The 27,408-nt window shown below is 38.3% G+C and overlaps 1 protein-coding gene across 1 annotated transcript; it reads left to right on the top strand.

Annotated features, from left to right (window-relative positions):
- Window positions 1–2,578: 2,578 nt before the first annotated feature.
- On the top strand, window positions 2,579–27,245 carry eya2 (EYA transcriptional coactivator and phosphatase 2). Its single transcript, XM_085457598.1, has 16 exons — window positions 2,579–2,861; window positions 11,641–11,721; window positions 11,925–11,965; window positions 12,841–12,953; window positions 13,802–13,918; window positions 17,745–17,821; window positions 17,975–18,158; window positions 18,424–18,560; window positions 18,685–18,768; window positions 21,344–21,433; window positions 23,527–23,585; window positions 24,334–24,494; window positions 25,244–25,358; window positions 25,514–25,635; window positions 25,740–25,840; window positions 26,181–27,245. The coding sequence occupies exons 4-16, from the start codon at window positions 12,851–12,853 to the stop codon at window positions 26,259–26,261; spliced, it is 1,431 nt and encodes a 476-aa protein (XP_085313724.1). The 5' UTR covers window positions 2,579–2,861; window positions 11,641–11,721; window positions 11,925–11,965; window positions 12,841–12,850; the 3' UTR covers window positions 26,262–27,245.
- The last annotated feature ends 163 nt before the right edge of the window (window positions 27,246–27,408 follow it).

Raw genomic sequence — 27,408 nt, 5'->3', positions numbered from 1 at the left:
CACAGCACTTAAAACATAGATGTTCACGAGTATTGAAATTTAAAGCAACAAATTAAAAAGTTGCTAATAGTTAAAGATTTCTGTTTTTCTTTGTACAGATGTGATGTTTAAAATGAATTCTGGTACACATCAACATTTCAGAAATGTTTAATATTTTTTTATTTAATTCTGACAATAATTTTACCTAAATGTGTCAAAGCATATGATTTATCATTTCACACAGAAAGTAGAATGCTTTTGAGATCTACAAAGCTCTTTTAAATGTGCATATCCAAAGTTTGTGAAACAAACACTGTGCAGTAGACTGACGCTTTAACATATGGAATGTTTAGCTAACACAAGTGACTTCCTCCTACTAAATACATTCTTGTGCGACTCTAACACACTTTGGGGATAACACGTGTCGGTCCCAGACACGGAAACAAGGGAATAGCCTCCCTGACTTTCTGTACTGCTACATCTCAAATCTTGTTAGTACTGAACATTGTCATAAAATATAAATATTTCAAAAAACAAGATTTACGTAGTTACTGTGACATTTTCTATAGTCTTTTACTAGCAAAAACCAAGCATTTCCCTATAGACTCATTACTGTCATCACTCATTAGACAAGGCGGAGATACCAGTTTCTCCAGTGACAGAAGCCTCAGTAGGCCAGTATGCGCTGTGAGTGCTTCAAGTCTTGCAGTATGTTTTGCAAAGTTCATAAATCATCTTCACAGCCAATATGTTTTCCTTTATTATTGCTTTCACTATCACTCCTATTCTATAACTGCCAAGTGCAACAGGTTCAGACTCATGCTTTATTTAACGACCCAGAAAAAAACAGCCTGACTGAGGAAATAAAGTACAGATAATATTAAAACAGAAAAACGACACAGTGAGGATGAAAATCCCCTTTTAATTTTGGAAAATAATACATTGGTCTTCAGCTTTTGTTTTTTTTTTTGTTCTCCATTATTTTACATTGTGTCAGAAAAAATATTTTAAACCAGGCCAGTTTTTTTAATGAAACGTGTATATATGTGGCAAGCTGAATGACCTTTGAGGTTTACATATAAAACTGCACGTTTCTATGAATGTGTTTGGTTAAGCAAAAAGTCAGGATAAAAAACGTGTCTCTGTTACTTTTGAACCACTTCTTCTAAATGTCTTCTGCTTTCTTGCCATTCTCTCCCCTCTATTTTAACAAAAAGTATTACCCTAAAGGTTGTTCCATTCTTTTATTTGGAAAGGTCAGTGATGTCAGTATTAGCCCAGATGTAAAGTAGCACAAATCTCCCCCCAGGAGTCCTTACGTATCCATGTCTGCGGGTTTGGAGATGGTGTCAGTGAGCGCATCCTGTTGTCCATGCTCAGGAGAACCTGTTTCCTCCTGAGTCATGGCTCCCAGCTCCGACCCAGAAGTCCTCATGTTACAGAATATACACAGAGACAATGGCTCACAAGGTGGACACACATAACGTGGGCACAAACACAAATATTCTCATCATATTAAACAAAAGACAAGCTGAGGATGAAACAACTGCACTGTGCTTCCTCAGATTCACGGGAACTCACTGGAAGTGAGGGCTGCAATCAGACCGACAAGACATGTTAGATTCATTTCATTCAGCAGGTGTTGTTAGAACTGCACATCCACATGACCTGTTTGGATAACCTTGAATGATCTTTGACTTTTCAGATACATGACTAGACCCAATACAGTGTGAGCAGTCTAAATGGCTGCATGCAAATGTTAGGGTTATGACTTTTCTTTTTCTTTGATTGTTTATTTTTAAGTGAATGATTGTTTGAGGTTTAAAAAACAGATAGATTACACACATAATAAATGTGTGACAAATGAAGGAGTTATTTGAAAGACATTTTTATTTTCTTGTATCATGTATGATATAATTCATTAATGGAAAGTACAGCTGGCAAAGGTCTGTACTTTTCTTAGGCATTTAGAGGTTGGGGAGAATTTATTCTAATACTGGTATTCTCCGAGTAATGCACATTAAAATTTTGGATTTCAAGTTTCTTTAATGATGTTTTATGTACTTTATCCAGTGTGCACATATAATGAATAATAAAAAGACCCCCGCTTATAAAAGCTGAGTAATATCAAATTAAACCAAAGTAAAAAATCATTTCATCTCAGCTCTATGTTATCTTTAAAGTAAGCTACACACACACACACACACACACACACACACACACACACACACTAAAGATAACTACTGCTTGATAAGTTTGTCAATGCCCAGGAGTTATTTACCACAAGCTAAGGAAACTCTTCATATCTGGAGTGCAGACGTTGAGTCCTCAGCATCAGCGTGTCTCCCTCAGTAGTTTCAGCGTCGTTGTGTAAACACAGGCGGTGAAGAGCCTTTGACTAAACAAAGATTTAAAGATAGGCGAGAAGTGAGGCACTTCTGCTGAGGGCATAAACGAGGAGTGGCTGAGACATGGGGGGCGCGCACGCACACACACAAACACACGCGTTCAGGCTGTGTGCAGCGCGCACGCACTTCTTCGGTAGTAGTAGGAGGAGGAGGAGGAGGAACCAGGAATCTTCGCTCATTTACTTAACACCGCTTCCCCACCGCCGGGAAAGCAAACACGCTCCTGAAGCTGCAGAGTGCGAGAAGAGAGATCGATGCGAGTCAGTGTCTACAGAAAGCTGTCACCTAGAGACCCTCGATTTAAAGCGTCCGCTTTTTCTTCCTCCTCATCTCAGGAGCTCCGAGTCAACAGGAGCGTGTTGTCACTGATTTCCTGGGACACTTGGGGGAAAGACCTGCGGGCTCTCTCCTGGGCATGGAGAGGCTCTGATCGGTAATCGGATTTTTCCTGCATATGCCTTATTCTGAATTATGGTAAGTTTGATATACCTTGTTTACTGTCTTTTATTTATCTATTTATTTATTTATTTATTTATTTATACAATAAGGCATCATATCATTACATATATCACTTCATGGATTTACTGATTTAAACCAAACAATCCGCAGAGTTTGATGCTCATCTGTTTCGCTGCGAATTTTTATGTATTTCCTGATACTTCCAAGTCTGACTGAGAGCTTTTGAGATAAATATTACAGAAAGCATAATTTGTCCCGTTAAGAGAGTTTTTCTCCCCCCCCCCCCCCCTTTTTTTTTTTTCAAACCGTATCAGTGAAAAGTGTATACTAAAGTAAATTTACGGCATAATATTTCAGCTACACTATTATATTTTTTTTTCCTCGTTTGGCTATTTTAAAATTATAATAATTATTATTATGATTACACAATTAGGGTAATATAATGACGGTATTATTGGTATTGTTAAAATGTTTGTTTTTATATATTGTTTTATAATTAGATTTTTAAAAATAAGACAGCCCAAATGTAATGTATAATTATAGGAATCTTCAAAGCCGTGATACAAACAGTACTTGGCACCATTCCTATTTGTGTAGGGACAAATGTTTTCTAAAGCGGAAAAATTCCGCGCCATATATAAGTAAAACTGGTTAGTTTTGTTTTTGTTTGTTTGTTTGTTTGTTTCAGGGTATTTTAAAAATCCTATGGGCTGAGAATAGTACATTCTGATTAAGCATTTAACTATAATTCTTAAAAATAATTCCCAGCAGTAGAAAATCACCATCAGCAAAACGGTTATTTTGTGTCTTGTCAAGCCATTAAAAAAACTGGGGCAGAAGTGTGTGAGGTGCCTTCTCTTTAGATTGAGCTCCTTTTGTTTTTCTTGGTGGGCTTTGAGTCCGTGGACTAATTTTTGCTCGGGCCTATAAGTACAGAAGATTACACCCAAATCACTGCCACCCGTGTAGCAGCCACGCAATGACCCTCAATGAGTAAATTAGGGGAGCCTCCCCGTTAGCGTTTTTCAAAGACTGGTATTCATATTTGTCAAGGACTCCTTCATTGCTCCAGACTAGAAAACTCGCTCTACTGTTTTGCCAGTCATTCAAATTACTTTTAAACATTTCTATCGGTTACAGGGTTGGAAGAGTAATGAGTAATGGGGTCCTCTGGTTTTAGCATTTACATAGTAAATGTATTGACATGAAAAAATTCTGACATTGCATTGTCTTGGATTTCTAGTAGACTTTTGCCATGATATATAGATGAAACATATATATATATTAATTAGGAAATATTTTTAAAAATGTACATTTAAACTTTAATAAGTTAAACAATTACATGTTTGTTTGCAGAGATCTTTTTTTAATATAAGTGGGACATGAAAATATGTTCCTTATATACCAGCACTCTGAATTTTATAAAGCCCTAGTTGGCATATCTCTCGCCTGCCACTTACTCTCAGTTGTCTCTGTTCCAAAGCGGGAGTCTTACTTTAGATAGTTGGTGTGTGAAATTCAGATCCCCAACCGTCCATACGTTCGAATCTCCTGCTACCTCTATTTCAATCTCCATAAATATCCAGGGGTCTGATGGAGGCGACAGGGATGCTGGCTCAAACCACATTCACAACGTTTGTGCTCGAGCATGTTTGATTTAACACTGTGGTGTGTCTCCTAATAACATTAGGCCCCATTTCTGGATTTCTTCTCTATAGCTGACCCGAGCCCCTCACAGTCTTTCTCCCTCTGCCTCTTTCTCTTCTCCCTGTTTCCTCAGACTTCATGGTTCTTATTACTAGCTCTAATAAATTGTGAATAAGCAGGAACCCAAAAAGTCCCGAGTTGTAGAGAATTCCCCATCCTGAACTGAAGGCACCCCCTCTTAAGAAAACACAAATTAATTCCAAACCCCTCTGTAGCCAAACGTTTCTGGAATGATAAATATTTTCATAGGAAGCTCTGCTCTTCCTGACTTTATCGGCACCGATTTTATGATATTTCTTCACAGCTGTGCAGCTCTTGATGTCTTATGGCTTCTGTTTGTCCCTTTCTCATCAGCCTCTCTCTTCTCTCTCTCACTCTCACTGGGAGTCAAGCAGCTTTAATGACATGAATTTAAGGCTACAGCAGTGTTAGAACCAGACTTCTCTGTGTCATTGCAAAGCTTTCTAATTTGCTGCACTAAAATGAGTGCGTTTGTATTTGGCGCAGAACCAAATATTTTTTTTAGCCGTTTAGTCAGCTTATTATCAAACTCTTAGACACACAACTTGACATCTTCTCGTTGTGCTTCATTAAGTGTGGCGTACAGACCAAATTTGTCCACATAGTGGCATGTTGTCTTTGTCTAAATTCTCTAATATTGCACTTGGTGTTTGTCAAGGTCACAAGTATTTCCTAGGCAGTAGTTTATCCTGTCTTTTTAACAGTCACAGGGACACAATAGTCAAGTGATACAGCCAGTTTAATCCTGACTTACAAACAAGCACACAAGGTCAAAGTCATAACGGCTGCATTTATGTGACCAGTGTACGTCAGTGTGATTGCTTGTTTTTGCTCTGTCTTTTTATTTTAAATATACTGTTTTTTTTTGTTTTTTTTAAATGTAGTTTATATTCTTTGCTCATAACCCGAGAAGCCTGCAACCAATCAGGTAAAATGTTAAGGAAATAAGGAGAAGTTTAAATGTCCCAAAACAACTCAACAGCAAGTTTTTTGTTGTTGTTTTTTTGGGGGGAGGGGGATTAATGTTTAGATTTTATATTAGATTTTTTTTACTAGACTTCTTTATTTATAGTCTCACAACATAAAAGCTGACAGTCGAACATCATTTAGATAATAATTTTAAATTATTAAAAACTGCACATTACTGTCAATGTGTTTGGTTTAGCAAAAAGTCAGGGCAGAAAACGTGTTTCTGTTACTTCTTGAACCACTCCAAAGTTATGAGGCCTCCTTCTTAATGCCTCCTGCTTTCCTGCCATTCTCTCCCCCATATTTAATTCCCTTAAGGCCCAGAAAGCTCCCGGCGAGTCCTTGTGGTGATGTGTGTGTAGGTCTGGGTATGTGTAATAAACTCTGGGCTGTCAGCAGACAACAGCTGTCTTTCTGGCTATCTCCTTATCTCATCTTGAATAGTGAAGCCACACACATTGCAACAAAACCTACTGTGACCATTTTTTTCTTGGGGCGGGGGGTTAATGTGTGAGCACTTTCCAAAAGAGAATTTAATATTTCTTGGTTTTCAGTAGAATATTTTTTTTAGGTGTAGGAATTTCTTTTTTTTTTTTCAGCATTACTTTTTCCTCATATAATATAATGTTTTGGGGGTTTGCTTGTTTTTTTTGTTTGTTTGGTTTTTTTTTTTTTACAATTTTTCCATCTGTTAGTCTAAGTCACCCATCCATCCACCTATTTTCTTCCACTTATTCAATTCAGGCTCGCAAGGGACTGGAGCCTATCCCAGCTGCCACAGTATGAGGTTGCCAGTCTGTCACTGAGTTTGAATTCATATTTGATAATGTCTTATTTTTTCTGGCATTCTTATCTCCATTTTTGTTTCTTGCTTTCTTCGTCTCTCTCAGACACACACTTGCACAGTAAATTTACCAGTAAAGAAGTAATTGGACCTCGGTCTGTCCGTAGCACCTTTGAGATTCAGCTACTGCTGAGTTCTGTCTGGCCAGCTGTTAGCGGCTAAGGCAGCCACTTGCCATCATGTGCTAAGGAGACGATCGAGGGTAAACCTAATGACTAATAAAGCAGCAAGTCTGAGAGTGTGTGTACTTTAGTGTGTGTCTATGAGTTCATTAGAGAAGGCAGGAGCACTCATGCAGTCAGGCGTGTGTCACTTTTAAATTCATGAGCGCATGCACAGCCGCCCTCCCATCACCAGACCAGATGTTTTTTTACCTGGGAGCCAGACCACCATCTGACTGGGGTCAGCCCAGTTCTCCAACCCACACCCACTCCTCTAGGCTGCTGGGAGGTCTGCCAGCTGTCCCCCTCTCTGACCCCTGTCCCGGGGCACTTGTTTTGGCGTATAGGTGGTCCTTCTTGGGTTTGGCAATATTACAGGGGGAAATTTTAAGGGATATTATAAGTGTTGTCCCTTGAACACAGGGAGGGAATCGAGTTTGCAAAGAAACAAATGCAAGCTGAAATGAGCAGAAATGTAGAACGGAGGAAAGAGCGCGTGTTTGAGAAATCGGGATAAAGGTGGCAGTAGTGTCGAATAAAAAAGCTTTGATTACCAAGAGACGGAGTGGGCTGCTGACATTCAAGCAGTGCTGTTGTTGGAGTTAGTCAAGTGAAAAAGACAGAACACCAAGTCTTGAAGGTAAAGTTACAGAGTGTACACAGAGTTGACAACAGGTTCACTGCTGCCAGAGGTTAATTGAAGCCGCTTGCAGAATCACTTCTGTTTCCTTCAAAGGAGTTCCCTGTCTATATCAGTTTTAAATGAACATACTTGAATAGCGTCACCATTCAGTTGTATTCGTTTGTGTCTGTTTTGTTATCTCAAGAAAAAAAGGAGACAGAAAAAAGCTGAGCTAATCAATAGAGTCTTTATTTTAATCATTTGTGTTTGTAAGATGAGATAAAACTTTATGTCTTAAAGTGGTTACGGAAGTTAAGGTTTTTTTGTTGATATTGTAAATATTGTAGATAAGTTGGGGTAAGAAGGGAGGGATTGGGGAGTGACAGGACCATTTCTACTGCAACACGTGGAACTATCTTGCGCACGTGTCTTTGTTTTTTGTAGTGTTAGCAAATATCAAACTTTGTATGGAGTCAACAAAAACATTTCTGTATGGTTTTTCCAAGTGTTACAATTAAACCGTTGCTGATGGAGTGTTTTTTGTGAGTAGCCATTGCTTTAATCATGTAGTTATAGCAATAACAGTCAGCGGTAGCAAATCACATATAGAAAATGAGCATAAAAATGGGGTGCTAAAGTAATTTACTAATATTTTAATATCCATGTTTTCTTCCAATGAAACAATAACACTATGTTACAGCTTATCTCTTTTGAAAATTGGAAACTTGGACAAAAAAAACATATGTAAATTATGAGACAAAGCAAGCAATTCAAAGATGTGCATATTTTAGAACATTTAGTGCACATGTTTACTTAGGAAAATTATCAGCGGACATAATTGATAAAGAAAATAAGTGCCAGACCAGGCTCAGTCCCTGGATGGAAAGTTGCAGATTTGCATGAAGTTTGCACTCTGTTTACTGAAAGATTTTCCAGCATTACTGGACAGTTTGCAGGCTCTGAAAGGGCTTTTTATCATCATAATACCAAAAGAAAAAAAGCATCATGAAAATGTCAGGAAAAACAACAGTGTTTTCCCACATGTGTAATTAAATCATCTTGTGTTCATTTAGATTTGGAACTGTTGGCTTTGTTTTTACTTGTGGATGGATGTAGGGGTTTTTTTTTTATTATTAAATATACAAAAAAAGTTCTGAACATAAATATCCATATATTTTCCTGTTTTCTGTAGTCTGTTGAACTCTGAGTTGTGTGCCGAAAATGTTTAAACGGGGCAGTGGTTGGCAGATGGCATCAAGTTCCTCCCCAAAACATTGACATAAATCCAAATAGTGGGACCTTGTTCAATGTCTTTTATCAGCAGCTGAGAGAGAGGTTTGTGTGCAACAGCGAAACAGCCCCCCAAATTCCCCCAGGCACTTATGTGGACTGTACAAATTGAGGGCTCCAGGTGGGGTTCCATATGGCATGACCAGAGACCACCAAATTACCTTTTCAAACTTATGATTGAAAACCAATAATAAAGGTCAGACCATCCGTGGGTCACCTCAGGCTGTAACCAGACTCTTACTATAAAATCATATCAAGACTCAGAGAGCCAGACATATGCAAACATATTTACACTGTCAACACCAGGCAGACACTGGTTACCTAAATGTCTGACAAATGTAAATAAGATAGGGAACACACCCTGCATTGGAAATTGCCACCAGCTACAGCATCTGGTGAGGTCACCTAGTTAAAATACCAAACTTTACTAGTAGGTTTTTTTTTTTGCTTGTTTGTTTTTTGTTGATTTTTGTCCAGATGTGATAACATGTCATAGAAACCAGTTTCTTGAACATGACAACACCTTAATAACCGAACCTAGTTTATTATGTACAGGTATAAGTTGGCTTAGTGTGAGTCAAATCTGTGGCTTTACTTAATAAAAGGTAAATCTGCATAAACAGATGTTTTCCTTTTATTTTCCCAAATGACATTCCAACCTAAAGCACAATACACTCCACAAAGGCTAGAATTTGATACCCGTGAAATAAGCCAAGGTCTAGCAGAACTCTGAGACCCAGGTGAAGCTGGTAAGACAGACCTTGTGGCCTCGCGGCCCCCTGTAGCATTGCTGGGTTTGTTTTAGCTTCGGTTTCAGTTCTTGGCCTTCCACATCTCTGTTGAGCGCCGCTCATCTTCCCTCCGGTGTCCTGTAGTTCCCATGGCCTTGGCCGCCCTCATCCCAGGCCTCAACCTGAACCAGGAAGTGCCTTGGCTTTCATACAGTTTTTGTGTTTGCGTGTACATGCATGTGTGTGTCTGTGTGGGTGTATGTATACAGGACTGTTACAACTAAAGTCAAGAGGACTCTGAACAGACGTTGCTTTTTGTTTTACTCCCTGGAAAGTACTAGGAAATGCAAAGCACAACAGAACTTCCCTTATTTTTCTTCTGCACTGCAGTATCAGTGTCATCATACTGAGCTTCACAGTCTGCCTGTGATAAGGGTCAGATTAGGCTGCAAGGACTTAAACAAAGGTTACTGATTACATCTAAACTGCAAAGCCTGATTTTTAGATTTCAAATTGAGATGAAAATAATTCAGATACAATTTTATGCTTTTAAGCTGTGGTTGTAACATATTTACTTGGAAAAAAAAAGTTTGTAATAGAAGGAAAAGAAATAACCTGCATTCGCATGTATGTATGTTTAAGGTAAGGTCAATACTATAGACCTACAAAAGGATCTAGTAAGTCCTTGTGGCTGAGAGTGCGCTATTTGTAAGTAATGCATTTTGCCTGTGATTTTGTGAAGCCACTAACGGTAAATCTTTAACTTCTGCCACTTCAGTCTTCTTTCTCGGTCATATCTCTGCTGCTCTGAAACCTAGTTTCTCTTATAATTCATCACTGTCATCTGTCTCTGTCAATGTGTTGTCAGTGAGGTTGGAGGTCAGGCAGTTAGCTACAGCTTTGCCAGATTGCAATGGCCTAAGGCAAAAAGAGAGAGGGGGAGACAAAAAGAGCATATAATATTAATAAAATGTTCAGGTTATTGCAAATGTAGTCATATATTTACAAAGGAACAAGATTGTGCGGAACAAAGACAGGCAACCATAGCATTTAGTCACGCTTTTCTTCACTGCTCTGACATCTACTTGGCTACTGGGACAATACGCACACATACATCAACATTTTAGCAGAGTTCATTCTTCAGAAATTGTTTTCAGCAACATTTGGGAACATGGCTGCAGGATTTTTTTCCTGTTTGTCCTGATGTCAGGCGATAAGACTTGGCAGGCAGTTTGTGTTTTACTTCTTTACAAAGAAGTAGGATGCACTGTAACTGTACTTCCACAGCAAACTTGTAAAGACATTTCTTAGTGCATCCTCTCAAAACTATTACCACAGAATCAGTATCATTGCACGCTCCAAAATCAAGATTTCCCTTCATTTTGATCTGATATGTGTAACACAGATAGCATTTTGACATTTTCCCAGCATTGTAGTAGGAGTTCTGTTGGGCAGACTGACCTCATTCAACTTCCTCCTTTGACTTATTTATATGTGCAGATTTTGTCTAACCATCAGCCCACTTTACAGAATCCTTTTTTCTTATTTTTATTGCTTTTGTCAATTAGGTAGGACCTATCAATTGTACATCTTCTAATCAACTCTCATATCACATTACTCTGATATATCCAATTATCTGTAAATTGACAGGAAAATCAAAAAGGCCATATCGATCTGGTTGTGGTTAATTGAGTGATTTCAGAATGATTTCACTATCCAATAAAGCAATATGTTATCGTATTTCTCATATTAATTTGCAGCATTCAATTCAGTTTTATTTATACAGCTCCAAATCACAACAACAATCGCCTCAAGGTGCTTTATATTGTGAGGTAGACCCTAAAAAAACCTTCAATTTACTCAAGAGAAGCAAGTTAAATTAAAGAGCTACTGTAGCTCAAGGGAAAAATATCTTGCAAAATTTTTCCTCTCCTCATGTCATTATTTTGTCATGCCATCGTGTTTACTCACATCAGCTCTATTGTCCCACCATGTCAGCCAACAGACATGAGAAATTCTGTTTAACAGCTTTCTGTTGAAAACCCTATCCACCCCCACTGGTTTGTGAACTATTCCCTATGTAGCAACACACAATTTGCATGGCACAGGTGTCAGGCAGGAGAGTAAGTCTGAAAGGTTAAAGCAAGCTACTTTGCAAAAAAACCACAACCTTAGAAACAGTTGTACCTGGTTTCTGTAACTCCTCATTTGATTTTCAGATCCCTTATTTGACTGTCTGAAGTCACTGTGACAATAGCTTCACATCAATGCTACATTTAGCTTAATCTCTCTCCCTGAGTCTTTGTTTTCTTTAAACCTGTTCACCTTTTCAACTGTTTGCATGAATAAAATATTTTTTTCTGCTTGTTTTGCTTCAACAGGGCTTGAAGCATGTCAGTAACCTGCATGACTATGTCCTGATGGTATGTATTCACTATTGTTTCCACAGGATAGTTGACGACTGAAAGAAACCTGACAAACACTAGTGTGAGAGGATAAAGAGGTTTAAGCTCTCTCTCTACAGGAGCAGGTAAGAGAGCCAGACTACAAAGGCATGCAGTCTGCCTGAGAAATTACTGAGAGGTTTGTTACATAGTGAATAAACATCTTATCATAACTATTTATATGTTTATAACCATTTCTTTGAGTGACATTGTCTTTTTCTTGGTTGATCTCATGTTTTTTTTTTCTAACTTTTTTCTAAATTGTGTCCACTCTTGCTTCATTTCACAGGGCTTCTTATTATCTAATCCAAGGACATTACACATCCTCAGGTATTCTTTTAATGACATTTGCCACTAAAATTAAAAGTGAACTAAGATTAGAACTTTTTGATAAAGCTTGTAGTTAGGACTGGATCAGGTGACTCTGAACTTTCCCATAGTTATGTTGCATAGGAGTATTTCTCCTTCTCTCCTCTTTTCATTCTACTTGTTTATTCACCACTTTGTAAATAATCATTAGTTATTATTAAACTCTCTTTGAGCCTGGTTCTGGCTGAAGTTTTGTCCTGATAGAATGGAGTTTTTCCTACACACTGTTACCAAGTGCTTGCTCATGAAGGATCATCCGATTGTTGTGGTTTTCTCTTTCTATTTTTGTGATGTCTTTACCTTATTATATAAAGCGTGCGTATGATCAAATGAACTGTAGACATGGGTTTCAGACTCTTCAAAATACCAGTTCACACAGCTCCGGCTGTGAGCACAGAAGATCAAGCCATCTTATGTTTGCAAGAGGCAGCCAATCAAAAGAAAGCTTGTTTAAAGGGGCCTACACTAAAAGGAAATCGGAGCAAAAATAGCTTGTTTTAGCCCCGTGGATAAACTGAGGATCTGAACTGTTTAAGACAAATAAGGATTATTTTTGTCTATGGGTTAAGCTAAGCTATGCTGGTAAAGTACAAAAATTTAAATTTGCGATTCCGGAAATTGCTATAGCTCACCTTTCCTTTCATTTAACTTTTTTATTTTGATTTGTTTAAGTTTTTAAGCTTTTAATAACAGACGAAGCAAAGAGACCAAAACAAAAAAAACAATGCGTATCTTTCAATTTTATCAAAGATTCCTGGCATCCACCCATTCTTCCCCTTTCTAACATGACAAAAACAGAGAAGTCAAACTCTCTAACAAAAGCTTCCTCTTTCCAGGATCATTGTCATGGCAGCATATGGACAGACTCAGTACAGCCCTGCGCTCCAACCTGCAGGACCATACGCATCGTACACGCACCACACACAGGGCTACAGCATGCCATCTTACAGTAAGTACAAACAAACATGGTTTTATGAATATACAAGGCAATGACATTCTAAAACAGTGACTTGAGGTGGACACTAGGGGAACAAACATTTTGTAATGTACACAACAAACCAGGGCATTGTGCTACGAAGATAAATTGCCATTTTACTTACACCAATAAGCCACAGCATTAAAACAATATTTTGTGGGTCTTTCTCATTCAAGTCAAAACAGCTGCGATTAGTCAGGGCATATACACTAGCTCTCTGGCTGCGTCTTGTGATGTTTGGGGCTGAGTGGAACAGTTTGTTCTAGGCATCCCGCAGATTGGTTGATTTGACTAGGATTTGGAAGGATCAGGGGCCAAATGATTACTTTTGGGTCTTTGATTCGTCCGTAGAGCTGTTTCTGTGGAGTTTTTGCAGGTCGTGAGGTGCATTGTTCTAGCCTGCTGCCTTTGAAGGGGTGAACATGTGTCGAAGTGGGTGGCATGTAGCAAACTAACATCCAGGAAGGCCAGAACCACAGGCTTACCAGCAGAACACTGCGTTATAACAAGCTGATCACGTCACTTGTCACTTGTTTTAGCATTATGGTTAATCTAGGCTCTGTTCAGGAAAATGGATTTCAAGAGATGGACCAATCTAGACACTCAAATGTCAAACCTTGATAGTCAACCTCATTGTGTTCTGTAGGTTTAATTATCTCAACTGATTACCATGAATTAGACCAAACCGTTTTCTGATTTCAACATCGAAACTCTAGTAATAGCGTGTTTGGTATAATTGATAATGAAAATAACTTCCAGCATTGTTGGTTAGTCTTGCCCTGAATGCAACATTAATTTTCTGTTTTTTAATGTTATTTTAGATATTAAAACTGAGGATGGCCTAAGTCACTCACCAGGACAGACAGGACTACTGGGCTACTCCAACTTCAGCAGTACTCCATCAAGTCAAAGTCTCTACAGCTACTCTCATACACATGGTTAGTCTGAAACACTGTATGTACTGAAACTAAGGACACGCTACCGCACACAACAACGCACAGACCTTTTATAAGGCATCTCTGATATTGCGTTACTGGATGGAGCATCCATACTCGCCGTCATCCCTAGCTCCTCTCCTCTCTCTGCCACACCTGTTCTCCATTAGCTGCGGTCTGGACTCCTGGCGTCAAAAGTCTCCCCACCCCTCCTCTTTTTCATGGGGTCAGGCCCCTTTTCTCCACTCAGACCAACAACACAGCATGCAAACGCTTGTGTCAGTTTCTCTGGAGAGGGAGTCAAAAAAAACATGTAGATGATAGGAAGAGAAAATGAGAGGATAGCGGAAAAATATGAATTGTAGAGATAACAAAAACTAGGCAGAGGGTCTTGTTGGCAGTCAAATGATTTGACTAAGATGTAGAACTCGTGAGTCTGTTCAGCGCTATGCCCGTGCAGGTCTGTGTGTGTTTGTGATTGAGTGTGTGTGTCTGTGCTGTACACATTCCTCAGTCGTCCGGCGCCCAAAGCATGACTTGCTCAGTGCGACTTTATGGCTTTGAAACCAGCGTGAAATTGACCTTGTGTGTGAGAGGGGAGAGGTTAAGGGGCATTTTACGGAGGGTTGAATGGGTTTAATATTGCAGACAGAGCATGAGCTTTTTCCACTGAATGAAAGCGACAAGGAGAAGATGAAACAATTTCGGGCAATAAACCGATGAGTGGACGTGCTTTTAAAATGCTGTTATTTTGCATTGAATATTTTTCAGAATAACAACCCAGTACTTTCTGAATCTTACTGCCTTTCTTCTTCTTGTGTCTATAAGGTTGGATACCAAATGACTACTCACTAGCAAGGATAATTACCTTGTGTTATTCTCACTTCAACAAAATCAGACACCACACAGACTTTGTACAAGGTTAAAAGCCATCTAATGTTGGGAACTTGCATTGTCACAAGCATTTCTAAGTTCATGGCTGCAGTTAAAATGAGCACTAAACTGTCATGTTGTGAATAAGCAGAGTTCATTGTTTGTGAATAACTATAGTTTACTCTATTGCCAAAATAGTCATGGTGATAGATCCTTTTCCTTTCAGTTAGTTAACGGACTAACTCAGCGGACCCCAACCCCCAGGCCTCGGACCGGTACCGGTCCGTGAGTCGTTTGGTATCGGGCCGCGAGAGTTGAGGCTCAGGTGTGAAATGTATGGTTTTCAGGGTTTTTATCGGTTTTCAGCGTTATTTTGTTATTGTTTTTATCGTTAACTCGGTTTTCCTGGGTCTTTTCACGTGTGTTATGAATAAATCTTCTTTTTTTTCGGTACCAGTACTAGTTTTATTTTGTTGTATTTATCCGCGGCACCTTAAAGGCCAGTCCGTGAAAATATTGTCGGGCATAAACCGGTCCGTGGTGCAAAAAAGGTTGGGGACTGCTGGACTAACTGACTGATGACTGAGTAGTTGTTTCCACAGCTTTTTAATTTACCCTAATCTTCCTCTTCGAAGAAGAATCGCTAGTCTTTTACACGGTTAAGTTTGTGCTCTGCTTAAAATCCAATGTTATCCAATATGAATGTCATGCTTTATCTTTCTCCACTCACCCACTGACTCCAGATCAATTGCTTGTCAGCTCTTTACAGACAAGTTAAATCTTTTTTTCCATATAACTTTCTTTTAGGAGAATATTCAGATGTGAGGCATTACACAGGAATGTAAATATTCATGTAAACACACTTTTGATGAAGCCTCTCAGAAACTGCAAAGCCTTTAGTGACTGCGCTTTGTTAGATCACCCTTGAACCAACAAACAGTTTTTAACATAGTGTACTTAAAGCTTGAAGGACACTGTTTCCAAACAAAATACAGTTGTTTGAATATTTGTATGCATAAATCATTAACTGAAAACTTCAAACGGTAATAAACTGCCACAACAACCAAATGTTTGTAGGATTTCAGAATGTTTCCATGCCATCCATTATACTGCACACAATACGCAAGCTACACACACACACACACACACACACACACACACACACACACACACACACACACACACACACACACACACACCACAAAGAGCCTTCAGAAAAACTTACTGTACACTGTGTGTACAACTCAAACCAAAAAGGGGCTATGGGAGCTTTTTGTGTTTACTCCAGAGACGTCCTATATTTTTCCTTTAGTCACTCTAAAGGCTGTTGTGTTATTTGAGACCATTTCATTGTGATTCTTCCACTGAGTCATTATTCTACTGTTTGTCATGCACTGTGTCATGGTGAAGAAGGAGCAATGATCTTATGAAACAATGAAGGGTAAACATAAGGTAATTACATATAGGAAGCTAGGAAGCTAGCAGTGTCTGTTAATTAACTTCCAAACTATCCCATGGAATTACTTATTGCTTAAAACCACCCATTCAATAAACAGTACAGGTGGAAATAAAACAAATAGTAGGCATGTCATTTGATCTGTTTTTCATATGAATGCAGATGGCAATAGAATAGAATAGAATAGAATTCAACTTTATTGTCATTGCACATGCACAGGTACAGGGCAACGAAATGCAGTTTGCATCCATCCAGAAGTGCTTTAGTGATATAGATATATTACAATATATATTAGCAATAATATAGATATGTGAGTATATTACAGAAATGGGTCTATTATGGTATGTTATAATGTACACGGTATGAAGTATGTTGTGAATATTCTATAACTATAAGTATGTACAGGCTGTAGTGAGTACAAGCTATGTACAGGATATGAACAGGATATAAATATGAAAAACTATACAGAATATGAAATAAATAACTTTACTTCATATTCTGTATAGTTTTTCATATTTATATCCTGTTCATATCCTGTACATAGCTTGTACTTGTACAATAGACACAATCATCTATAACAAGCTGCATAACAAGAAACGGCTTTTAGTTTCTCTAAAACGGGAACATTAAAAGGTCGAACTGCTTTTAAAAATGTTCTTTCTTTTACTTTACAGTTACTACAACTGTCCTGTAACTCAGCTGGTTTAGCAAAGACTGCAAAATTTGTCAACTGTCATCTTCTTCGGTTCATAACATGCATAACTGTCTGTTTGTAAATTCTGAAAATGTAACTGTTTTACATGAAGTTGTTAGGAAATAGTATCCCCATTTTAAGGAACCACACACAACATACTTTTTTTTTTCACAGTTAGTAGAAGTTCATTTGATCCTCTTTGGCTAATAGCCAGCATTATTGCATTTTTTTATTTTTTATTTTTTTTGGGGGGGGGGTTAATTTAATTTGCTTTTTTTTAAAGCTACATCAAGATAATGGTTAAACTAAAGGGATGGAATGAAAATTAGAAATATATCCAGTTCTGTGGGTGAAGGTGATAGAATTACAGGAGAAGTAGTTAATCAGACAAACAAACAGTATGCACATACCTGACAGGAAGATGCGAGGTGAGACGGCATTAATGTGGGGCAAAATCGCTCGGAGGGAGACATTCTTGCCTTGGCTTGATTAGATTCGAAGATTCCCAGAGCAGCAGGAGCAGCAGACTTTCCCACCTGTATTGTCATGTCCATAATAAATCACACTCTAACCTTCTACAGCACTTAGCTGTCAAAGAGGAGTCAAAGTTTACTGCTCAGTACTTCCTCTACTCAGATCACAGATCAGATTGGATCTTGCGAAATTATATATGAAGCGGATTCAACAATACTAGATGGAGCAAAGTCAAATATCCCTCCAGTTTGAAATTGTATCTTTTTTTTTTTTAATCCTTTATGAGTGATTTATACCTTAAAGCTAACCCTTGTCTGTGCATCATTCCTTAGGTAGTGGAATCTCCTCTGGAATTTTTCAAGGCACCCATGCAATATCAAGTTCAACCCCTTTCAACCCTGCACAACAAGTGAGTATCTAAGTTCTTACTAGCAACACGTGAACAAAATGTTTCTTTGTATATAGTTATTTGCAGAAATAAAAGGGGAACTCTAAAAGTCCTGTAATCGGTTATCAACTGATGTTTGACGTCACTGACTAATATTCTTGTCTGTGTTGGCAGGAGTTTTCAGCGTATTCAAGCTACAGTCAGAGTCAATACTCGCCGTATTATAACTCACATCACTACAACAGCCCCTACCTAACCAGTAGCAACATTAGCCCTGCTGCGATCACTGCTCCATTAGCCTATCAGCACCCAGAACACCCAATTATGTTGCCCAATCACAGCCCAGAGTCACATACAGGTAAAAACTGTATTTTGTTTTATTTCTAAGCTTTTTTTAAGAATATATGAGTCATTTATTCACTTTAATTATACTATGTGTCATTTTTTTTAAATCATTGTGACATTAAGAAAAAGAATACAAAAACTGAAATATTTAAAATTTTACTTGCCTGATGAGTCTGAAAACCATGTAGTTGCCCCTTTGAACATACAAATTGTTGTTTGTGACCAGTTTAAAAAAAAAAAAAAAAAAAAAGTAAGAAAAAAATATTTCTGTCTTTTAGGAGAGTACCACCCACCACCCAGCCCCCCCACACCAGGTAAAGAGGAGGGGGTCCCAACACGAAGGGGTTCAGATGGCAAGTTAAGAGGAAGAAAAAGAGCCAGTGACCCCGCTCCACCTTTGGACTCTGATATTGAGGTAAACCCATGGTCACACATTGTTGGAAATTATCAGCATTTCTCTCCAATATTTATCTTTCTCTCTCACACACACTCACAAACTGTCATGTGGTTAACATTACATATCTGTTATTTCACTGCAGCGAGTGTTTATCTGGGATCTGGATGAAACCATCATTATTTTCCATTCGCTCCTCACGGGAACTTTCTCCACACGATTTGGCAAGGTATGGCGATATGACCATTCTTGTTGTCATTTACCGTAAGGAGTATGTACTGAAGCTATATTCACACCCAATTCCAGCGATAAGGCTGGTGGACACATGATCCTAACAACAAACGCGTAACCCTGTTTTCTCTCAGCAATCAAGTGCTTATTTAACTTAGTGGTCAACAGTTTGGCTGCCTGAGACAAGTGACCTTTGGGTCTCATCCCTGAGCATTTTCACACGCTGGCTGTTTTTCCTTTCTGCCCTCCTGTTTCTTTTCATAATGCAGCAGGGCTGTTTAGCTACCCCGACAACCTGCCGCGTGATTGACAGCCAGCGGGACCTTTACATAACAGACAGGCAGCTGACGAGGGGCGGACAGTGGTGCATTTCTTGTTTTTGGCCGGGGATCTGTGTTTTGAATTCTCACGGTCCCCCTGTGGGTTGACACAAGGCTGATGGGAGTTTGAGAGCAGCGTTTCTGATGGGCCAGGGATCTGTTGTTTCTTTTTCTTTCTCTTCTGCCACGGTGAGGGGGTGAAGAGAGAAAGAGCAGAAGGGCCAAGAAAAGAGAAGGAGCAAGTTAGACTGTGTGGATGTGTTGAAATGTGACTCATGTGCCAGAAATTCCTGATTCCTCCCACCACCCAAACACCCCACTGTTGGATCTAGGGAAACTCGGGACAGATTCTGACATCAAAACTAAGACAAGCAGTAAAGGAACTGAATGAATGACAGTGGAAAAACAAATGAATAGACTAATATTGAGATGGCTCAGAAGCTAGAAATATTTTGTTGTTGTTGTTCCTACTATGGGAGAAATAATATAATCATTTCTGGAGTTAATTAACTCTGTTTGCATCCTGCTTCTCACCATAAGCCTCTTCCAACTGGATCAATGTAATTTGCTCTTATTATTAACAAATGCTTGGGCATTTATAAAGTAAAGGTAAGTCTGGGCCCACTCTGAGGAAGACTAATGGGTCTGTTGAAAGAAACCTGTTTTCACTAGCTTGGTGAGCCAGAGGTGAATAGATGTCCACATGAGGAGCTGACCCTTACTCCCAAAACCTTGCTTCCATTATCTCATTTATCATGCAGCACCTCACTCTATTCTCCAGAGTGTGAATTCTCTTCCCAAACCCTGTCTTTTATATCACAAACAAAAGTCCCCTGCAAAGGTGCAAATTTGGGAACCAATTTTTCTTGCATGTTCTTTCCTTTTCTACCAGTTTTCATCTTCATTCCTCTGCTTTGGGGTTAAAAGAAAGAGGCTTTTATTAGATTTTCTGTGTAGTAGTAACCACAGTCTTCAGAGAAGGGTGATTACAGACAATTATTTCAATTATTGGACAAACAAACCTTTCTCAAGCCTTTAACTCCACCCACTTCACCCTTTCTATTCACCTCTTCCTTAGTCCTCGCCCACTGCATTTTCTCCCAGTCACCTGTGTCCTCCCCGTCGCTCCTATTGAACTTATTTTGGCCTTTGTCCTTAATCACCTTTTTTTAAGCCCTTTTGTGGAGGGAGGTATTTTGTAATTGCTGTGATTTAGCCTACTTGTGTCATCAAGTCCATTTTACCAACCTGAGTGAGAACACAGCCCTGCTTGTCATTTCAAATGAACTAATTAAATGATCACCTTTGGCTGACTTTTCCTGGCTTTGCGTGTCTTGCTGCCAAAGAGGAGTTATCAAAACAATGCACCACTCATATGTACACACCTTTTCTTTTTTTCTTTTTTAAAAAAAAAAAAAGTTGAACAACATGGATGATTTGTCAGCCAGACTGCTGGCACATTATGATTTATATTTTCTGAATGTGGTAATTCAGAAAATGCTTATTAAAAACTGAATTGAAGTTATTGTAATGCAAAACCTGGTTTTTACTTTGCTTTCTATATGATTGAAAATAACAGAAAATAAAAGGTTTGAGGGAAAAGGTGAAAGACTGACTACATTTCAGCTATTATATCCATTGCATTTAAGGTGCCAGTAGTTAAACGAGTCTACATGTATACGACTGAAAATAAGGGTTTTAATAGTTGCTGACTTCGATTAGTTTGCATTTCTGACCAAAAGCAGCAGCAGAGAACAGTTGGGGAAGCTTGTTGGCTGAATTTATGAATGCCAAAACAAATAGCTCAGAATGAAGATGGCAGAGATAACGATAAGCAATAAAGTTTGATTGACAGATAAATATTCACGCCTACCTTCTTCTGGAACCTGTTTATGTCAATCCTTTTACTTAGAGCAGAACAAAGCTTCTATTATGTGTGCATTGACATAATGAAAAGAGCAGTAATGTTAAATAGCTTTAAATGAACAATTTATTCTCTAAATACCAAAGCTTCTAGTCTGAACATAAGCCCAGAATTTTATTTCTATGAACATGCTAACAAAGAGCATAGCCTTTGTTCACATTCACATTCTATTCATGGTGCCAAATCTGTTTATAGTTTTAGTTAAGGATGCCAAAAAGAAAAAATTCTGTTACTGTCCACACTAACTTTTAACAGTTTTCTTCTCTCCATCTTGTGCGAGAATGGCATATACAACATGTGTCAATTTTTCCTGCCTCTGTGTGTATCAGGACTCTTCAAAGGCAGTGTCTCTGGGTTTGTGGATGGAGGAAATGATCTTCAACTTGGCTGACTCAAGGCTTTTCTTCAATGACCTGGAGGTGAGGTTTGAAATTTGTGTGATGAACCGTAACTGTTGAAAAAAGAAACACAATGAAAATTCCAAGACTCAGTGTTGATTAATTAGCGGTGTGCTTTGCTGCACAAAGAAAATTGTGCCAGTGTACTATTTTCATATTTGGCTTACAGTGCACTGGATCTCAATATATTCTAATAATTGTGTGACTTTTTCCAGTAAGCTGGAAAACTGTAGCACTGAAAATTATCCAGCAATGTAAGCTGGCATACAGTTAACCAGAAAACCTTGCCTGCAAGAGCTTAGCGAGCGGTTTGACATTTTGCTGCTTTTTCTTCTTACATAAAGCACGGTGGCACTCATTGAAGAAATCCCTTCACACAATATCTATCTCGTATTTATTCTTTCTGCTGCATTTACAGCATTACCCAAACAATTTACTTTCATGGGGAATTGACAGGACATAAAAAAAAACTCCCAAAGTTAATACACAACGTCTTAAAATGATGACTCCTTAAAAAAAGAAATAAAAGCCTCTGTTGGTCATTAAAATGCATTTTAGTACCTGCTAGTGACTGAACAACGCATGTGTTTTTCATCCTAAATTCCTTAACCTTGTTCTGACAAAGAAGAAAACCTGAAGAGCTGCATAGAAAAAGAGAACAAGTACACTTTGTGCTATAATTATAGGTCTGTGTCTGAGTATCCAAGGGGGAAATTAGTCAAATGGGAGGAGGAACAGTCAAGAAGAGGGAAAGGAGCCAACAAAGCCATTTGCAAACCCAGTTTTTATCCCTCCTTTTGTTGTCAGGACTCAGTAAAGCTCTAAAGCAGTGCCCCATATCAGGCTGACAAAGCCTGTTAAGTCTTAAGGTGCAATTATCTTGTCCTTATCATGTCTGTGGCAACACCAGTGGCTACAACTGCTGCTGTCATGACTCACGTATTGTAAATAGTCGGTGTTACTGTCTGACTAATCAAGTCCATCATTGCCAGTTGAAATTTTAATGGTTTAAAAAAAAAAAAAAAAGATTTCAGTGTGTTCTAGTTTTCTTTATCTCAATTTAACGATACAACTATTGCAGTCTAATCAAAATCAGACTAACTCAGACTTTTGCTTTTTGAGACTTTTAGCATATGTGCAATTTTTTTTATTTTATTCTGCACTTACATTGACATTTTAGGACTTGCAGAGCTGACAGATGAAGGATCCAGTTTGCTTTTGTCCGTATTAAATAATCAAATGTTTGAAATTAAATTATACAAAGGTAATCCGCATTGTACGGTCAGCAGTTACATTTCAGCATGGGTGGATGTCACCTGAGTGGGAGTGGGTTGCAGCCCCTGGGAATATAGTTATGCAGCAATGTAAGGGAGATGAGGTAGCGTCTCCGTCTGGGAAAGGTGATAGGAGAGCCGGTCTGTACTGGGCCGTTGCGTTACAGTTTGGAGTCATACTAGGACTCCATTTTTAAGCATGTGCGTGCTTAAAAACAGAGTATATCACTGAGTGTGCAGAAACCAGAGTGCAAGTTTTTGCTTGATACCTTTGCATGGTGTGTTTTCACTTAGTCTGTGATGACTGACTTGTCCTACTTTGTTTTGTTTTTTTTTTAATTTAACATATCAAATCATAATAGCTGTTTTCAAATTTCTTTTTTTACTGCATATTGCTGAAGGTGTTTTGGCTGCAGACACTTGGTTAAGCTACAGTGTGGTTTTGTTCCCTGCAGTCTGGTTGGCTGCATTAACGTCCAACAGAGACAAATATGCAAACCATTGTGTTTGTCGGACAATGAGTGATTCTTAAGAGAATTTCTTTTTTTTTTTAACCAGTGGTTAAATTGTTAGGTGTATTTAAAAAAAAAAAGTGCAGATTTACTTTACTTCACTATGTGGTTGCGCTAGAATTGCACCACTATGTTGACGACTTTTTTTCCGTGGCGCCTTACTGGCCCATTTCCTGACACCTTATTTCCTCCTTCCTTGTATTTTATTTTAACCCTTTTTTTTTCATATCCATTGTGCTATCATTTCTATAGAGCAGAGACCTGCCTGTAAATGGCTTTACTCTGAAAAGGATCTCATCATATATCTGCTCTCCTTTTCATTTCCCAGGAATGTGACCAAGTCCATATTGATGACGTGGCATCAGATGACAATGGACAGGACCTGAGGTAAAGTTTCTGCTGTGTTACTGTACTCAAAGCTTAGCTGGGAAACTGACAGTTCTGCTATGGCTTGTGAACCAGACTTGCCCTCTGGGTTTTAGTGGGCAGGAAGAGAAAAGCATGAAGATGAGATGGGGGCTGTGTGCATCTGTGTGTGCTCATGCATGCAAGCATGTGCATGTCTTTTATTTTCCCTACTTCCACAGTCATATAATATGTCAGAGGATTATCCAGTGCTTTCATTTCTCATCAAACTATCTCTTTCATTCCCTCTGTCTCCCTCAGTGCTGGCGTTTTATTGCATAAACTTGTTGAAACACTTTAAGATGCTTTTAGGAATGATTTGAGCGAACCAGTCTGTATTAAAGTACATTTTTGACATATTTATTTTATTGAACTTGGACCTTTTCATTTGAGTATGTTTTTATATTTATTCTAGTCACACTACATGTATATAATATTTTTAGTGACAAATGCTCATTCAATTTTACAGGATTTCTTGGCCCGGACAGTTTCATTTGCACTGGCACATTTCCCTACATTTGATGAAAAGCTCGAGCAATGCTTTCTTTTTCAATGGTTGAATTGCTTTAATAAATTCCTGCAACCCTAAAATATATTAGTGAATATAGCCACTGATTCTTGGAGTACCAATGTCAACAATGATGAACTATTACAATAAGATCTTCAGAAGAATTCAGCTCACGCCTTTATGATTTATATCCTGGCTGTTTTCTTTATTGTGACTCTGCAGCACTTATAACTTTGGGTCGGATGGCTTCCAGAGCCCAGCAGGAGCAGGATCTCTGTGCCTGGGGTCAGGGGTCCACGGAGGGGTGGACTGGATGAGGAAACTAGCTTTCCGATACCGCAGAGTCAAGGAGATCTACAACACATACAAAAATAATGTCGGGGGTAAGTTCTAGTCTCATTTTATACAACATTGCTGTCTATGTGTGACGTGAAAGTTTAGAAATTCTTCCTTCCTTCTTTTATGTGGGGTTTTCGTGCACTTATTAAACACCTAACACTTACAGGAAGTTAGATGATGAGATTATTCTACACAAATGCAAATATTTATCAACTGTAGGACTTTCACCAGTGCCCTTAAAGGCAAAAGAGAAACTAACTGTAAGTGTTACACCTAGTCAGGCTTCAGTGGGTAAAGAGTTAAAGAACTAAATCTTAACATCTAAGAATCAAAAGATGATTGATTTGAAGTCATAAAGTAGGACCTTTTCATTTGAGTTCATTCAAATTCAAATTTTATTTGTCACACACACAACCATACACAGTATGACATGGGGGTGAAATGCTTGTAGCTGTACAATGCCCGACTATTAAATGACAGAAAAAAAGTTTTACAATATTTACAATTTACAGGTTACTACAAAATTTACAAATTAACTTAGGAATTTACAGTAAAGAACGTGCAAATAGCAGAAGAGATTATAAAGATTATGAATATTATTATATTATTATAAATCCTATAATTTATAATTATAGGATTATAGGAAATGTGTGGTGGTGCGTGTGATGATGTGATGTGTTTCATTAGGTTCCTATTTTTTTTCTAGGCATAAACATGCAGTTTGGATATGAAGAAGAGTAAAATACTTGTTTCCAAGATTATCTGTCAAGCTTTTGTTCTTCTTGATGGTCAGGTTTACTGGGCAGCCCCAAGAGAGAAGAGTGGTTACAGTTAAGGAGAGAGATGGAAGTCCTCACTGACCTGTGGCTGACTCAAGCACTCAAAGCTCTGGCTCTCATCAACTCAAGGTCAGTTTATGCTTCCATAGTTTTATTACCACTTAGAGGTGAATTAAATGTTAGCTTTGTTTAATTTGACATTTTCATTTTTTTTCTCAGTTTGTGACAAAATATATTTGTTTGTCATATTTACTGACTTTAGTGCCTGTCTTGCCCTCTTTCAGGCCTAATTGTGTGAATGTGTTGGTGACCACTACTCAGCTCATTCCAGCCCTGTCCAAGGTGTTACTCTATGGTTTAGGTTCAGCCTTCCCCATAGAGAACATATACAGTGCCACCAAGACAGGTGAGAAAACTTCAAGGGAAAGTAGGCAAGGAGATAATATCACAGTTAAGCAAGTGAAAAGGCTGTAATAATAATTTAAACTGTGATTTTTCTCCTTTTCAAAGGCAAAGAAAGTTGTTTTGAGCGTGTCTCTCAGAGGTTTGGTCGGAGAGCAGTCTATGTGGTGATAGGAGATGGAGCTGAAGAGGAGACTGTAGCCAAGAAGGTAAAACTGTCTGGTTTTATTATTACTTTAACGGCTGAAAAATGGGCCACAGCAAATCAGTTAACCTTACACTATGCTTGATTTCTGCAGCTTCTGTGGTATGGGTTTGTTTTTTCATGAAATTGCTGTTTTGAGATTTTCCTAGATTTTTTTTTCTAATGCTTTTCTATAATGTTATCCAGATGTATCTGTGTACTATAGCACCCCTCCAAATGGGACAATACTTCACATATGCTCTTCTTCTGCAGAAACACTGAAAACTTCTGAAAAGATACTATCTTAAGTTTCAATGTTATACTCTATACACGCGTTTGATATGACATTATTTTTGTTTTATCAGAAGAACATGCCATTCTGGAGAGTGTCCTGTAGGGCTGATCTCGAGGCTTTGAGCCACGCACTGGAGCTGGACTACCTCTAGAGGGCGCCATCCATCACATTCTGCTCTTATGCTTGTGTTATGAGAAACTCTGGAGCTTCTGAGTGCACCTTGCAGGTGAAGATTCCCCTGGAGACTGATTAAAAGTCAGTACTGCTATATTGAGCAAGCACTCTGACAGACAATTTTATACCCAAGCCAATGGATTTTGTGGGGATTCTGAAGCAAGGCTGCAGTGTCTGTGATACATAAATATGAAAAAAAGGGCTGGAAACAAAATAAAAGGCCAAAGTGAAATAAGGGACCAAAGCCTCATCGCTAACTCCAGGGAATTATGGTTAATACCGATAATATTAATCATATAAAACAACAAACTTACTTTTTTTTTTTTTTAATTCATCTTGAGTTTATAAATTGTTCCGTTTTCAGGATATTTACATCCTGTTTAGCGATCACAGTGAGTAAAGTTCAGATTGTTGATGACTTTTTCTGCTGTGTCTTTATATTTCTTTTGAGACTTAACACGTTTTTTTACTGGCCATTAATGTTGTAAAGACAAAATTAGAAGCAAGAATTCTGATATTTTGATTTTTAGTAATAAATGTTAAATACCATTCTCTTAAAGGTAGGGGCTATTAAATAGTCTGCATTTCAGCTTTACAGTCTGAGCTATTTACTGGTTCAGTTTTACAATACAGTACGGTAATAGTTTGGGAGCTCTGCATAAAACAATAATCACAGTTAAAGACCAAAAATCTGCTCAAAAAGTTTAATGAGTTGGCTTGAAGATGCTGTATTATAGGCTGGTGCTTGAATGAATCTTTACCTTTAATCATGGGTTGTATATTGTTTTCTTTACTGTCATTAAGTTCCTAATAACCTGTTTGTAATATAGTTGGACTGGTATGATTGTGCATGTGCCGATTACACTGCCTGTCAGCTTAGCAATGATCTGTATATAATGCTTTGTTGCCAACTTGTTGTGACAGACAGTTGAAGTAGATGAATAAAGATAAATTAATTACACTGAGGGCAAAGGTGAGTTCAGTTTCATCTCATTTTGCACTGTTGCTCAATCTATAGACGCATTCTAATCAATCTACATGACATAAACCTAAAAAGGAATTTTAAAGTTTTCCATGCACAAAATCACTCGAGGGACTTTTCTTTCTTTATGGGGAAAGATCAC

This window comes from Copadichromis virginalis, linkage group LG5 (assembly GCF_057382275.1).
Source record: "Copadichromis virginalis isolate Kocher_CV1m ecotype Utaka linkage group LG5, C_Virginalis_male_GT1.1, whole genome shotgun sequence".
Classification (NCBI taxonomy): Eukaryota; Metazoa; Chordata; class Actinopteri; order Cichliformes; family Cichlidae; genus Copadichromis; species Copadichromis virginalis.
This window is presented reverse-complemented; position numbering and strand designations above follow the sequence as displayed.